This window comes from Salvia miltiorrhiza, chromosome 5, assembly GCF_028751815.1.
Source record: "Salvia miltiorrhiza cultivar Shanhuang (shh) chromosome 5, IMPLAD_Smil_shh, whole genome shotgun sequence".
Taxonomy (NCBI): Eukaryota; Viridiplantae; Streptophyta; class Magnoliopsida; order Lamiales; family Lamiaceae; genus Salvia; species Salvia miltiorrhiza.
In genome coordinates, this window is record NC_080391.1 from 28340186 (window position 1) to 28354692 (window position 14507).

The following is a 14507-nucleotide window of genomic DNA, read 5'->3' on the forward strand; positions in this document are numbered from 1 at the left end:
AATTTAAACGAGCCGAGCTCAAAATTGCTAGTATTCGACTAAACTTGGTTCGTTTACAGTCCCACATCCAATTAACTAATGCTCTTTTAGTCATTTTCTACCCACTTTCATTGTTTTTCGTTGCCCGTTTCTTATTCACTCTATAATTACACTCTATTTTCTTAATACTCCATCCGTCCCTGAAATAAGTTCCTCTTTTTCTTTTTGGGACGTCCCCCAAATAAGTTCCTCTTTCTTTCTTTCCATTTTTGGACAACTACCCCACCACTAATAATACTTTAGTTATTCTTACTTTTCACTTTTTCACCACTCTCAATACTAATTATAACACTTTTTCATCTTTTTACCACTCCCAATACTAATTATAACATATTTTTCTTCACTATCAATACACTTTACCACTTTTCCTTAAAACTCGTGCCGTCCCCAAAGAGGAACTTATTTTGGGGACGGAGGGAGTATATTTTTCTTCATCCTTTAGAATTATTTATTCAATTTTTTTAATACGTTTTTATGTATAATACTTCCGTCAATGAAAGAACTTCCTACTTTTTCCTTTGGGGACGTCTACAAAAAACTTCCTACCTAATTATGACACATTTTCACTATTCTCGGTACACTCAACTTTTTCTCCACTCTCAATATACTCAATAACATTTTTCTTAAAATTCGTACCACTCTTTCCTAGGAAGTTCTTTCATGAACGATATATATTTTCTATTTTTAAATACTATTTCACATAATTTTTACCCGGCCCCTCGTCCACAAAGAGCGTGTGTTTACTAGTATTTTCGACCGTCCACAAAGAGTGTGTGTTTTCCTTTTTTAGAAATTTCTTCTTATATTTTAAACCTCATTCATATTCAATAATTACAAAATACACACCCTTTACTTTTACAATTTGGTGGGCCCAACCACTAAGTACTACCCTTTGTGGGACGCTTTCAATACTAAAATTACATCTTCCAACCATTTTATTAAAATTCGTGCCCTCTACTCTACCACATACTCTTTTATAGACGGAGGGAGTATATTTTTACCTTTATAATTATACTTATTCACCCAGAATTAACTTCACAATATCATTGATCTGGAACCAAGATTCCCTACAAGAGACGAAGAAAGTATATACTCCCTTCGTCCCACCTTCATAGTCCCTTATTCATTTTTTAGATGTCACAATAGATAGTGCACTTTCTAAATTAAATTAGCATTAAATTTTTTTTAACTCAAATAACCTTATTCAAATATTGTCATACATAGAATAAATAACGGTAAAATTGAATAATTAATATATTTATATTTTCCAAGCACTATTCATTATATTTTCTTAATATGTGTGAAAAAGTAAAGTACACTATGAAGATGAAACGGAGGGAGTATTTTATAATAAAAGAAGTAATGCATAAGTTTATTGAGATATTAATTTGAGAAAGATCTTTTATGATGAGCTATTGTATATAAATATTTGTTTAGTTATGCTCTTTCTAGTCATTTACCACATTACTTCCTTTCCTACGTAACTAACTCGTATAGTGGTACTGCACTTAAGATTCAAGCTTTAATTAATTAATGGATATGTATTTTTTAAACATGAGAAATTATTAAATAAAAATAAGCCATATTATAGTATGAATGAATAATGATAGATAGTGATGATGATAATATTATGCACATATCTTTGGATCAGGTTTAATGAATATTAATAAAAAAGGCTGAGGCCCAATTACTTGAATTAATGATTTTGAGGGTCCAAGTTTACTTTATAGTTTATAAATCGGGTTCTTGTAAGTATTTTATATCACTCTCTTCTTAAACTCTCTATTTTAGACACTCTCTCAATTTTCTAAATGTAATCCCTCAAAAATTATAGTGAAAGATACTTCCCATGGATGTAGAAGTTCATGATCGAACCACTTAAGGGGGGTGTATTCGTTGTGGATTTCCACAGACTTTAAAAAGTCCATAGAATTTAAATTCCATGGAATTCACATAGATTCCAGACGACTTTCAAAGAATTCGTGGTTGGATTTCACCCCGATTTTCACTGATTTTTGAAGACTTTACGGGATAATTTTGGAATTGAATTCTATGAAACCAGCGCCCGCTAGAAAAGACCCAGCGAGCGCTGGAAACTTAGGGACCGCTGGGAATAAGTGCTATATATAGCAACATTCTTGACTTTTGATACCAAAGCTTTATACAAAGAAAAAAGAGTATGTACCGACACTGCTCCTCAATGTGTGACTTTTGTGTTGTTGAATTGCAAATCCCAGTAATCTGGGAATTAGGGTACTTTTGTGCTAAATACAGAGAAAGCGATCCCCAGCCACAGCCGACGTCAAGAACAGAATAATTGTCTTTCATCTGCGACCTCTCGCAGTATAGCTCCAGCATCGCCTTCTCAGCATCCTCTAAGGTGCTCGACTTGTCTGGGAAGAAGCAGCAACTGCAAAATGCCATATGGAAAAGCACGATCAACGTTTAAAATCTTAGTCGAAAAATTATCAGATTATAAATAGCACGAGTCCTATGGCCTAACAGTACTCCTCGCCTATGTAAGGGTGAGAGATTGGGATTCGATCGCCATTCCCATCTCCAAATTCCTGAAAAAGAAAAAAAAGAAAACAATAAATTCTGAGTTTTTTTGGGAAAATTTACCTGTATTTTAGATGCTTCCCAAGAACGAGCTTGAAGAAAGAGGTTGGAACTTCATAATGTTGATACTTGGGCTCTTTTGTCTTGATTGCTATCGGCATCTCTCTCAAAGCTGCAAGGTGAAGTTGTTAGCAGCAAGCAAATCCATTTGTTTCTCGCAAGAAATTCGACCTAGCACTCAAAATTTCTAGAATTGCTCCATCTTTCTTCATTCTTTTTCTCAAAACACCACAAAAATAGCAATGAAGAATTGGAGATATTTTTTCCAAATCCACAACCGCTAACTCGAGATCGTCGCTTCAACCAATTAGAGAATGTGACTTCATGATATTCAATGATACTATAGTTCTACATTATGTATAAATTAACATCTCCAATCCAAAAGGAAAGACAATCACTTAAATAAAAATTAACAAAAAAAATATAAAAAAAAATTGCAACAACTATTCAGCACAACCAGAAAGCAAACTCTCCAGAAAAAAACAAATAATTCCATTCGAAATTAAAAAACAACAGAGCGAGAGAATTTCAGAACCGTACAATGCGCGAATTGTATGAGATCGGAGAGCTGAATTTCAGCTGACGGTCGGTAACCGGAGCGGAGGCGGCTCGCGAGCAGCAGCCGCGTGAGGCGGCGCACGACGGCATCCGGCAGCAAATTCCGCTCAAGTGAAGCGAGCATCACACGGACAGTAGCGGCGTAGGGCGTATGCACGATCGAATCGACAACGCCGCCGTTCGCCGCCGCCATTGCCAGAAAATTCAAGTGAGGAAGGAAGGAGTGAAGTACTCTCAACGATTGCTGAGTTCCAGCGCTCGCTGGCTTCTTGGCCGAGGGCGCTGGAACTCAACGCTCGCTTAAAACTTTATGGATTTCAATTATCGTGGTTCTTGGCCGGATTTCGTCGTGTGTATTTTTTGGATGAAATCCATGAAAGTCATTCCGGATTTTAAGTCAATGGAATAGCGAATACACCTAGATTTGTATGGATTTAAACTTTATGGATTTCAATTATCGTGGTTCTTGGCCGGATTTCGTCGTGTGTATTTTTTGGATGAAATCCATGAAAGTCATTCCGGATTTTAAGTCAATGGAATAGCGAATACACCTAGATTTGTATGGATTTTAAAAAGTCTGGAACGAATACACCCAAATTTATATGCATTTTTAAAAGTCTTGAACGAATACACCCAGATTTCTGCAGACTTTTAAAAGTCTGAAACGAATACACCAAGACTTTTAAAATCCATAGAAATCTATTAAACTCCACAACGAATACACCCCCTAAATCTTGATCAAACCACATAAATCTTAGAGTTCTTTATTGTTTTCCTTTAATCCGTTGCTATTGGTTTCATCAACTGGCGCCGTTCGTGAGAAATCGGGCTAAGGCATGGATGTTATCCTCTTCTTCGACGACGATTCATCGTTCTAGTGGGCGATTTTTATGAAAACATTCATCGGATTAAAACAATTTTAGGGAAAAATACCCAGTTCTCGATCATCTCTCCCTTTTGGACCTATTTCAGAAGAATTCGATGATCATTAATTCCTCATATCTATGGGTGAACTTGTTGGTCCTCTCCTGATTTCTCAAATTCATGGTTGTCCGACCACCTCAAAGTCACGGTTGTTCTTCCCAAGATTCGTTTATCAAAACGAAGTTTGGGCAATTTTCTACAAAATCTGGATTCTCTAGTTTCGTTGTTTGATCGGCCGGGGAATCAATATTCAGCTACTCTGATCCCACTCCATCTCAAAATTCCAACTAATTCGGCATTCTACCTCCCCACCACCGGCCATCATCTCCAAATCGAAGGGAATCCTCACAAAAAATCTCCACAAAATCCCTAAATTCGGGCGAACAACGGTATCTCGCAGATCGTTGGCCCGTCCTCTGTAATCCCCGAATCACCGTCGCGGCCGTCAGCATCTTCTCTCTCTCTCTCACTATGAAATCGCCAAAAATCAGTCTGTGAAAATCAAAGATCTGGAAATTTCTCAAATCTCTAAAATCGTTGAACTACAATCTTCTCCAACGACCACCGCCTTGGTCTCCAGCTTCAACGTCGCTCTCTTCTAACCATCGGATAAAGATGGGAAGAATTCCAGGAGAAGTATACAACCCCGTGCATAAAGATAAGTTTTCCTGTTATTCTTGTTCAGGGGCAAGGACCCTTGTTTTGTGAGTTGCTTAAAAAAAAAAAAAAACAAATCTTTAGGGGCTTGGAATGAAACCATGTGGGGGTGGGATATGTTTGTATTTGTTACTCGAAAAGTGCTATGATTCATGATGCTATGGTGGTTCTATCAAAGATGAAAGATTTAAATATTCAGCCAATACTTATGACATACAATATTTGTTGCACAACTTTAGGGAAACTTATACTATTATTTGGGGGCGGTGGCAGGACAATGGGGAGTAAAATGAGATTCGGGCACAAGGTGGACAGGACTCCATCCATTCCTCGAAAAGCTTCAAAGGGCTCTTGAAAATAGCGTGAAGAGAGATTGGTTGAAATGTAAAGAAATAAGATATAGAGGCAAATCAAAACTTACTTCGTATGGTTAGTGTGAAATCCATCGGCTGTGCTGATCTGGTGGGCGATAAATTCTTGAGCAGAAGATGGTAAGATATGATAACTAATTAAAGGGTTTCAACCAAGTAAATTATCTTACTTGTGTTTGGGGTTTTGCATTTAATTTTTGAGTTGCTATAATCTAGTGGTCCACTGAGCATGATTCTTAGGAAGATTTTCTTGATGCATTTTATATAAAATATATTTGTTGTATTTACTCTCGTGTGTAAGCATGTATCCTGTAAATGAACTTTGGGGAATAAGGTTTAAACAATAAGACAAGAGCAACTAAATCACTTTTCATCTATATGACTACAGATAATGAGGGGTGTCTTAATATTGGCATTAGTCAGTTGGTAGTATCTTTTGTCCGTTTGTCAGCCTACTTTAATAAATGTTTGCTCTAAACCCCAACTGCTACTTTTTCCTTATATTGGAGAATACGTTGGCTTATCTCATCCATGAGAACACACTACGTGTGTTATAATCTAAATATTTTTAATATCCTTTCATAAGTTATTGTGCTTAAGTCTGACCATTTTCAAGTTAGTATGTCTATCAAAATCAGTTTTTCCTGTTATATGCAGTTCCAAATGATTTATTGATAATAAAACAACTCCATCTACTTAAATTTTCGGTTAACATGCCATGTATCTGAGATTGGCTTGAACATCCAAGAGGTTCATGCTTTTTGCAGAATTGATGGATATTCACTTGATGTCTTTGTTGTGGATGGTTGGGAAAGGGGCATTGATTGTCACAGAGCCACACTAGTGAAACTAATTCCATACATTGAGAAACAGTCAGTTAAACGAAAGCTAGAATTTCCTACTATTGGACTGAAGCGAGTGGATTAATAGAGCATCATCCTATGCGGAAATTCCTATTGATGGGAATGATGTCTGGGAAATTGATGCCAATTTGTTGGAGTTTGAATTCAAGATTGCTTTAGGGTCAAATGGAGACATCTACAAAGGTTTATTTCGTAGTTAAGATGTGGCCATTAAAATTTTCAAGACTGGCTCTGTTAATAAATGACATGATTTTGATGGAAAGTCCAGATATATTTGTGAGCATGGCTATAATGAACTTCTGGGCAATTCATTTGACTTAGATTCTCTTTGTATTTTCTTCGCTCACTTTCTTAATATGCAAGATATCTTATTTGATACATCTACATCTAAGGGTTTCTTGTTCTTTATAGATTTGGTTTACAACTAACAAATTATATATTCAAGGATGAGTTACAATCCTATTTCTAGGGGACTCTCATACTTTTACTAATATATTTATGCTTAAGAATTTTTGTAGCACAAGGTAGAAGATTTAGGAAAAGATTCAAACAAATATGATAAACGTTGTAACATGAAAATGTTAACCCACTAATAAGTGATGATTCAGGTGCGAAAGGACTAAAGTTATCACTACATGATCTTGTCAAAGCATGTGAGTGATTGGGAAATGATACATATCATAATTTGGGTAAAATTATGATTTGTGTGATGTTTACATTATGAAATGATAATGTTGTCTTGGAAGCTGCAAACTTCTACATATGTTGCTGAGATTTGAAATATAAATTGATTTTTCTTATAGGGTGATTATATTATGTCAACCTCACATGATCACTTGTCATTATGATATATTTATTTGATTTTTCAACTTTATGATATATTCGTGGCAATAGTTCACATATCATTAAAGAGGGAAGGGTTTAATGAAGTTCCGGATCAAGTAAAAGAGACTTTTTGGCAATGTTTCTTATTTACACTACTGCCTTGCGCACCACTACTTACTTGCATATTTGCTGAAATAGTGACACATTTATCGTAATATCAACACCACAAACATTCGCACACAACATATTTATTTAAGTCATGCACGTGTCACCAGGGGAGAGTAGGGTATATACCCTCATATGAACTTGTTCAAAAAATTTCTAAGCAACAGGGCTGACTGCTCGGAACTATGATACTTTCAAAGGGCCTGTAATATTTTCAAAGGGACTATGATACTTTCAAAGGCTTGTAATATTCTCAAAGGACATGTAATATTCTCAAATAGACTATGATACTTCAAAGGGCCTGTAATATTCTCAAAGAGACTATGATACTTTCAAAGGGCCTATGATACTCTCAAAGGGACTATGACACTCTCAAAGGGATTATAATATTATTTTCAAATGGACTATGATACTCTCAAAGGGATTATGATATTTTCAAAGGGAAATCAAGTCTGCGACCACGATGCTAAAATCAAGGAGATTGGAGCTTTGAATTAGCCTTTCAATACTTACAAGGTCGAAAAATTTCTTATCTTTGTTGATTTTTTTATCTTTGCTGACTGATTGCTTATGTGAATTAGTGGTGCACATTAATTCCTAATATGGTGCTTGGGTTATAAGGTTGCATTTTTGCAAGTTCGAGGACTATTTCTAATCTGCTAGACATACGTTCACATGTTCAATATATCCACCAGACGAGGGGGAGTAGCTGATGAGGACAATATTATGCACATATCTTTGGGTCAGGTTTAATGAATATTCATATAACAAGGCTTAGGCCCAATTACTTTAATTATATGGCTCTTATAAGTATTTTAGATCACTCTCTTTTAGACTATATTTTTAGACACTCGCTTAATTTTGTAAAGAGAGCACTTTTGAAATAGTCATTTTGAAGAAGGAACACATATTTGGCCACTAATTGAAAAAACACAAAATCTGGTCATTTATTACATGTAAAGACTGTTTTGCCCTTAATTAGGACGGATCAGATTAGAGTTGAATTCGGGTTTTTTGCGCGGATTAGGCTCATATGGCACTAATAGTGCCATATGTGCCAACCGAAAAAAAAAAAAAAATCTAAGTATAAGGCACTAATATGGCCATAAGTACCATTCGTGCAACACTACATAAGAATACAAGATATATGGCACTGATGACACTAGATATGGCTATAAGTACCATGTGCCAACACACTAAATGGAGAATATAAACCCTACAGGAAAGTGTTCAAAATGGTCATATAATTGTACCCATCTAAATAATATCAGCACACAAGTATATGGCATTAATGGCACTATATGACCATAAGTACCATTCGTATGGCCCTAATGACACTAATATGGCCATAAGTACCATTCGTGCAGCACTGGGTATATGGCTCTAATGGCACTAATAGTGTCATGTGTCCTAACCCGCGCGCAAACCAAATCCAGTCCGTCCTAATTAGGGCAAAACAGTCCTAAAATGTAAAAAATGACCAAATTTTATATTTTTTTCAATTAGTGGCCAAATATTGTATTTTCTTTTTCAAAATGGTCATGCGAGTATATTGTTTCTTTGTAAATGTAATCCCTCAAAAAGTACAGTGAAAACTCGACACCTCCCGTGAATGTAGATCTTCATCATTGAACCACGTAAATTTTTATGATCGAACCACGTAATCTTAGCGTTCTTGATATTTAATTTGTTTCATCAAATAGTACAACATTAATTCTTTAAATATTGATATAATCATTTTGAATTGGACTCAACTTATGATAATTTGAATTCCATTAGGAATTTAGAAGATCTACTCCTAATTCTCTTAGGAATCCATATGCTTAGCCCATCACCCTATAAATAGGGGAGATGAAGCACATAAATCCCTACACCTGCGGAGCGGAAATTTTTGCCCCTACCAAAGCAGAATCGGAAATTGCTCATCTTCCCCGATGAGATTTTAATGTTCGTTTCCCAACTATTAGGTTGAATTGACAATTGTTAAAGTTATATTCAAATAAAAGGATACTACAATCAAAGTATATAATCAATCTCTAGGAACATGTTATGGCTTGATTTCTTGCTTTATCTTGAATGCAATATATGTTTTGTGATAGTTATGCTATTGAATATGTAAAATATTTTAAAATATTATTCACATACGATGTTGGCAATTGAACTCCTCATTGAATATCAACAACTGGTATCAGAATCGGATCATAGTCTCTGATATTTTAAAATATTTAATGCATATCAAATATAGCTTCACTTTAATTATTGTTAAAGTTTAGTTCATGTTATCTGTTATCGAAAGGTTGGAATTTATAAATGTACTATATGAGATTTTTTTTTTCGAAGGATACTATATGAGATTTTAGTAATTATATAAATTAGAATTATAAAATAGGATTCAATTCCTCTCAAGAGAAGTATCCCAGAAAATTGAACGACATCAACAAATATTGTATTTTATGAAGTCAACTCTAGTTAATTCAAAACTCTTGGCCTTTCCTGTGGCTTCCACAATTTATAGTGCAAATTGTCCAATGTAATACTAATATTTTAGTTACTATTTACTTTGATATCATCTATCAATAAATAGTATTGATATAAGATTTCATATTATACATTTAACAACCATGTATACGAATTATTTGTATGTCAATAGTCTTAAAAACAATTATAAATATTAATGGGAAAACTTCCCATGTAAATTATCTGTAGAGGAATCCTCACTAACCTACTACAAGCCATGCACATGTCATGCTTTATAAATTATGATCCTTACTACTCCCTCCGTCCCATTGGGCTTGTCCCATTTGGTTTCGGCACGGTTATTAAAGAGAGTATTAGTAGTATTAAGTGTGTAGATAAAGTAGGAGAGAGAAGGAGAGAGAATGTGATAAAGTAGGAGAGAGAAAGTGATAAAGTGATAAAGTAGGAGGGTTATTTATAGAAATGGGACAAGATGGTGGGACAAACAAAAAAGGAATACGAGACAAGATCAATGGGACGGAGGGAGTATTATACTATCTTCATCAAACGAAGTTGAGTCGTATTTCTTTTCAGGCCGTTCCAACGAAATTGAATCATTTTTCTTTTTAAAATAAAGGGTTAAGGTGCAGATATGCCCCTGAAGTGTAAGCCCTTATAGCGTATTGCTCCCCTTACTCACTGTGTGTGCAACTTACCCCCCTAAACTTCAAAAAATCGCACATTTAAGCCCCTCTGACCTAACTCCGCCAGTCAACGTTAGTTAGTAATTTTTTTATTTTTTATTTTAAAATTCAAATTGTTTGGCCACATGAAATGCCACTCTGCAAAATCAAGATTTCGGCAAGCCGATCATCATGGACAGCCAATCGGACAACGAGGAGACTCCCCCGCCCAAGTGGAAGAGATTCGAAGGATCATCACAAGGTACATCAACGCATCCATCAGCACAAACTCTTCCTCCTTTCTAACCATAGCAACAACAACTGATGATAATGATGATGAAGAAGATTATAATAACGAGGATGATGATGATGATGCAGAAGCTCAAGAAACCGAGAGTCGAGGCCAAGACGAGGAAGCTCGAATCACAAAACACAGAGGTTGAGGTTGGATGCGATGATGAGGTGGAAGTGAACTCGCCCAAGAACTTGAACAAGAAGAGTTTTAGGAAGGATAGAGAGGCAGAGAGAAACAACAGGAAATTCAGATGCTCAATGTGCAAGAAGGCGTTCCAGTTATACCAAGCTCTGGGAGGGCACAGGGCGAGCCACAATAAGTTCAAAGGCTGTTGCGCTCCCCAAGAAACAGAGGATTCACAAAGCCAGCTGGGTGAGAATCTGATGATAATGATGAAGAAAAGCAAAGAGCACGAGTGCCCGATTTGCTTCAAAGTTATCCTATCGGCCAAGCTCTGGGCGGCCACAAGAGATCACCACCACCACCACCACTGTTTTCCACTATTATCGTTTTCCCTCACCTCAACCACCACAAAAATCTCCACCACCGCCAAGCAACATAACAACAGTAAAATGTGAAGAAATGGGGGGTGGGGGAGGGGGGATCTGTGCTGTGAGAGGCGAAAGAGAGACCGAGGGAGGCGGCGGCGCTTCCCCGTCGCCAAGGGGGAGATCGAGGGAAGCGACAGACGCCACGACGGCTGCCGTTGCCAAGGAGGGGGGTTGCTGGGGTATCGGGTCTGAGAAGCGAGTCGAGAGGGAGATGAGGGATGAGGCGGCAGTGGCCGAATTTTGCTGCTGCTGTTGTCCACTGCAAAGTCAAGACGAGAGGAAGGGCCGTTGTTCGCCGGAGGTCGAAGGAGAAGTGGTGGCGCTCGCCGCCAGAAGGGAGGCGCCGCCGCTGACGGTTTGGTGAGAGTGAGAGAATTGTTGTGTGAGTGAGAGAAAGAGAGATGCAGCATGTGTGTGTGATGTGACACCCAAATCCAATTTAAATTTAAATGAAAATGCACGCGAAAAATCATGACTATAAATAAATAAATAATGTGAAAATAAATAAATAAATATTTTATTTAAAACACTTTACTCAACATAACATCTTTAAGTATAGTTAAATTCAAAACATTTGATTCGCCATTCGACCTTCCACGTGCCTCCGACCTTTAAAACCTGAAAATGTTAAATATGGGATGAGAATATAAAATACACTCAGTGTGGGAACATGCAATCATTGTCCACGTTAATAAAATGAAAACACATATGATCCATTGTAACATTCGTAACTGAAAGTCGCACTGTGGCATACCAAGGATCTTTACCATCCTGGACCAATTATGCTGGTCCCTGGCGACTATGATTGCAATCATAACTTTAACATGTATATCGCATTGTGGCATACCAAGGATCTTTACCATCCTGGACCAATTATGCTGGCCCCTAGCGATATTTAATTTAACTCACATATGGTAAACACATAATATTAAAATGGACAGCAATTAACCACAACATGCATTTAAATAAATCACACACCTGTAACTTGAAGTTGAAAGCAAATTCTGATAATTCAAATTAAAATCCATGTCCTAGTCGCGCCGCACCTAGTCAGATAAATTCAAATAATAAACATAAGGGCCTAATTGAACTTAAAAAAATAATAATAATAATTTAAATCTTAAGAATTTATTATCATATAGCCATTTAAAAATCATTGGTCTAATAGATTATGAAAGATCTTTTCTTATAAAAAGATTTGGGCTCAATATTTAATTAAAACTAAATTTAAACTAACAATCCAAGTTCAAATATGACATTCTTTGTAAAATAATATGCAAATGCAAGCCTTTTGATAATATAAATTAATTCAATAATTAATCAAATTAGAGCCCAATCATTTAATAAACCTGAGCCCATTTAAAATTAAACTAACCCAAGCCCAAGCTCAAAGCCCACTATCAACCCTTAATATAACACTCACTCAATCACTCACACCCCAACACACACATAACTTACGCACAGCAGCAACCCCTCATTCTCCCCCCCTCCTACTCTCCCCCTCGGCCCTCCTCCTGCCGCCGCCACCGGACTGCAGCGCCGTCGCCGGAGCCGGCGGCCCTGCCTCCTCTCTCTTCTCTCTTTCCTTCAACCTCTCTCTCCCTCTTCCCTTATCTCTCACTTCTCGCCCTCCTCCCTCATCTCTCTTCCTCCTACCCTGCCCCTGTCCTCGCCGCACCAGCCGCGGCCGTGCCTTCTCCGGTAGGGGCGGAGCTAGGGGTGGGGCAGGGGGGTCACTGGGCCCCCCTGGGATTTTAAAAAATACTAGGATATTTTCGTAATTTTATATTAAAAATAAAAAATATATAATTTTATCAACATCATTATCTTGTTGAGCTATTTATAATGTAATTGATATGTAAGCTTTCGAGTTAAGATGTTTAGAATAAGTAAACATATAGTAATTAATTTATACATATCATGTTTGGATTGGATTCTAGAGATTTATTTTTTGAATTTTATATTGAAAGTTACTTTGCCTTACAAAGTTTCATGGGATTTTGGAAAATAAAATCACGGACTATTTTGAATTTGTAATTTTAACGTCTTTTAAGTTTGGCGAATTAAATCATTATTTTTTCAAATTTTGCAATTTCGTCCCCCAATTTTTTTCCGATCGCTAGAGCGTCGAATTGGAGCTTACGTGGATTAGTAAAGACGACGGCATTTTTGACATCGATCGTTTCGTACCATTTCAATTAAAAAAATTTCCAAATTAGAAAGAGATTGTATCCTGTATTTGCACTCTATATACTATTCAATATTTAGTAATTTTATTGCAAAATACATCGTAAAATGAATATGAGCTTGAAAATCTGTTAAAATGTGTTTTTGTAATTTAAATAATATTATAATTGTGTTATTGATTCATTTATTTTTAATTTAATTTAATTTATTTTATTTTTTATTTTTTAATTTAATTATTAATTTTCTTTTAAAATTTTTTTTGGACCCCCCCTGAATCGAAAGTCTAGCTCCGCCCCTGTTCTCCGGCGACCCTTCGTCGCCTGCCAGCACCACCACCCCGTCCCTTCCTCCTTCTCGCCGACAACAGCAGCAGCTGTCATCGCCGTCTAGCCACCTCCTTCCTCTGTCCCGACCGAGGCCGCCATCGAACAGCCGACGCAACCCCCTTCTTTCTCAAAGCCACAATTTCTTTCAGTTTCTATTTCTATTTCTATTTCCTTTTCTCAAAGCCACAATTTCTTTCAGTTTCTATTTCTATTTCTATTTCCTTTTCTGTGTGATCTGTGATATTCGTTTCATATGATTTCTTATGAAAAATTTCAGATAATTGATTCCTTAGGAAAGTTTTGTTACAAAAATGCTTCTGTGGTTTGAGGCGTATGAATGCTATGTGTTGAAGTAATTGGAAACAAAGCAGGAGATGAAAATTTATTGTGTTGAAATAAAACTATGGAAATTTGCAGAAACAATAAAATGAAAATAAAGTTGGGCAAGGAATGGAGGGCAGACTGAGAAGTTTTGCTTGCCGTTTGGGTCAAAATTTTTAGAAGAATGAGACGGCAAAATGAAATGACAGAACTATGAGGTGAATACTTATAAATTGATAGGTGAATACTTATAAATTGATTGAATTACGTGCTGTGCAAGAATACGTATTGCACAAGCACAATTAAAATACTAACACGAAATTGATTGAATTACGTGCTGCGCAAGAATACGTATTGCACAAGCACAATTAAAATACTAACACGTGGCTGTAAGCTAAACAAATAAAAGAGCTACGTGACTGGCTGAAAGCTGAAAACACGTAAATCATCTTTTGAAGAATAAAATTCAATTGTCAATTATTCACTACATGGGCTTGTGTTATTGGTGAAACAATATATATATAATCTTAGCCCAAAAAACTAAAAATTAAACAAAGTCCAATATAATTAAACTATAAATAATTTTTATCTAGGTCCATATTTACATTGAAAATATTTGAGAATATATTAAAATCTACTATAAATTTATTCATCTAACTAGGGGCG

At 36.3% G+C, this 14507-nt stretch overlaps 3 protein-coding genes across 3 annotated transcripts in view; 1 reads left to right on the forward strand and 2 right to left on the reverse strand.

Annotated features, from left to right (window-relative positions):
• Nucleotides 1-14507, reverse strand: part of LOC131025745 (uncharacterized) — a 774387-nt gene that overhangs the window by 217548 nt on the left and 542332 nt on the right. The gene's annotated exons all lie outside the window — the stretch shown is intronic.
• LOC131026313 ((S)-coclaurine N-methyltransferase-like) lies at nucleotides 1928-3439 on the reverse strand. Its single transcript, XM_057956159.1, has 3 exons — nucleotides 3199-3439; nucleotides 2662-2770; nucleotides 1928-2449 (listed from the first exon to the last, which is right to left on the reverse strand). Exons 1-3 carry the CDS (start codon nucleotides 3407-3409, stop codon nucleotides 2137-2139), a joined length of 633 nt encoding a protein of 210 aa, XP_057812142.1. The 5' UTR covers nucleotides 3410-3439; the 3' UTR covers nucleotides 1928-2136.
• LOC131025749 (zinc finger protein ZAT9-like) lies at nucleotides 10522-11034 on the forward strand. The gene has a single exon (XM_057955535.1). It carries the CDS (start codon nucleotides 10522-10524, stop codon nucleotides 11032-11034), a length of 513 nt encoding a protein of 170 aa, XP_057811518.1.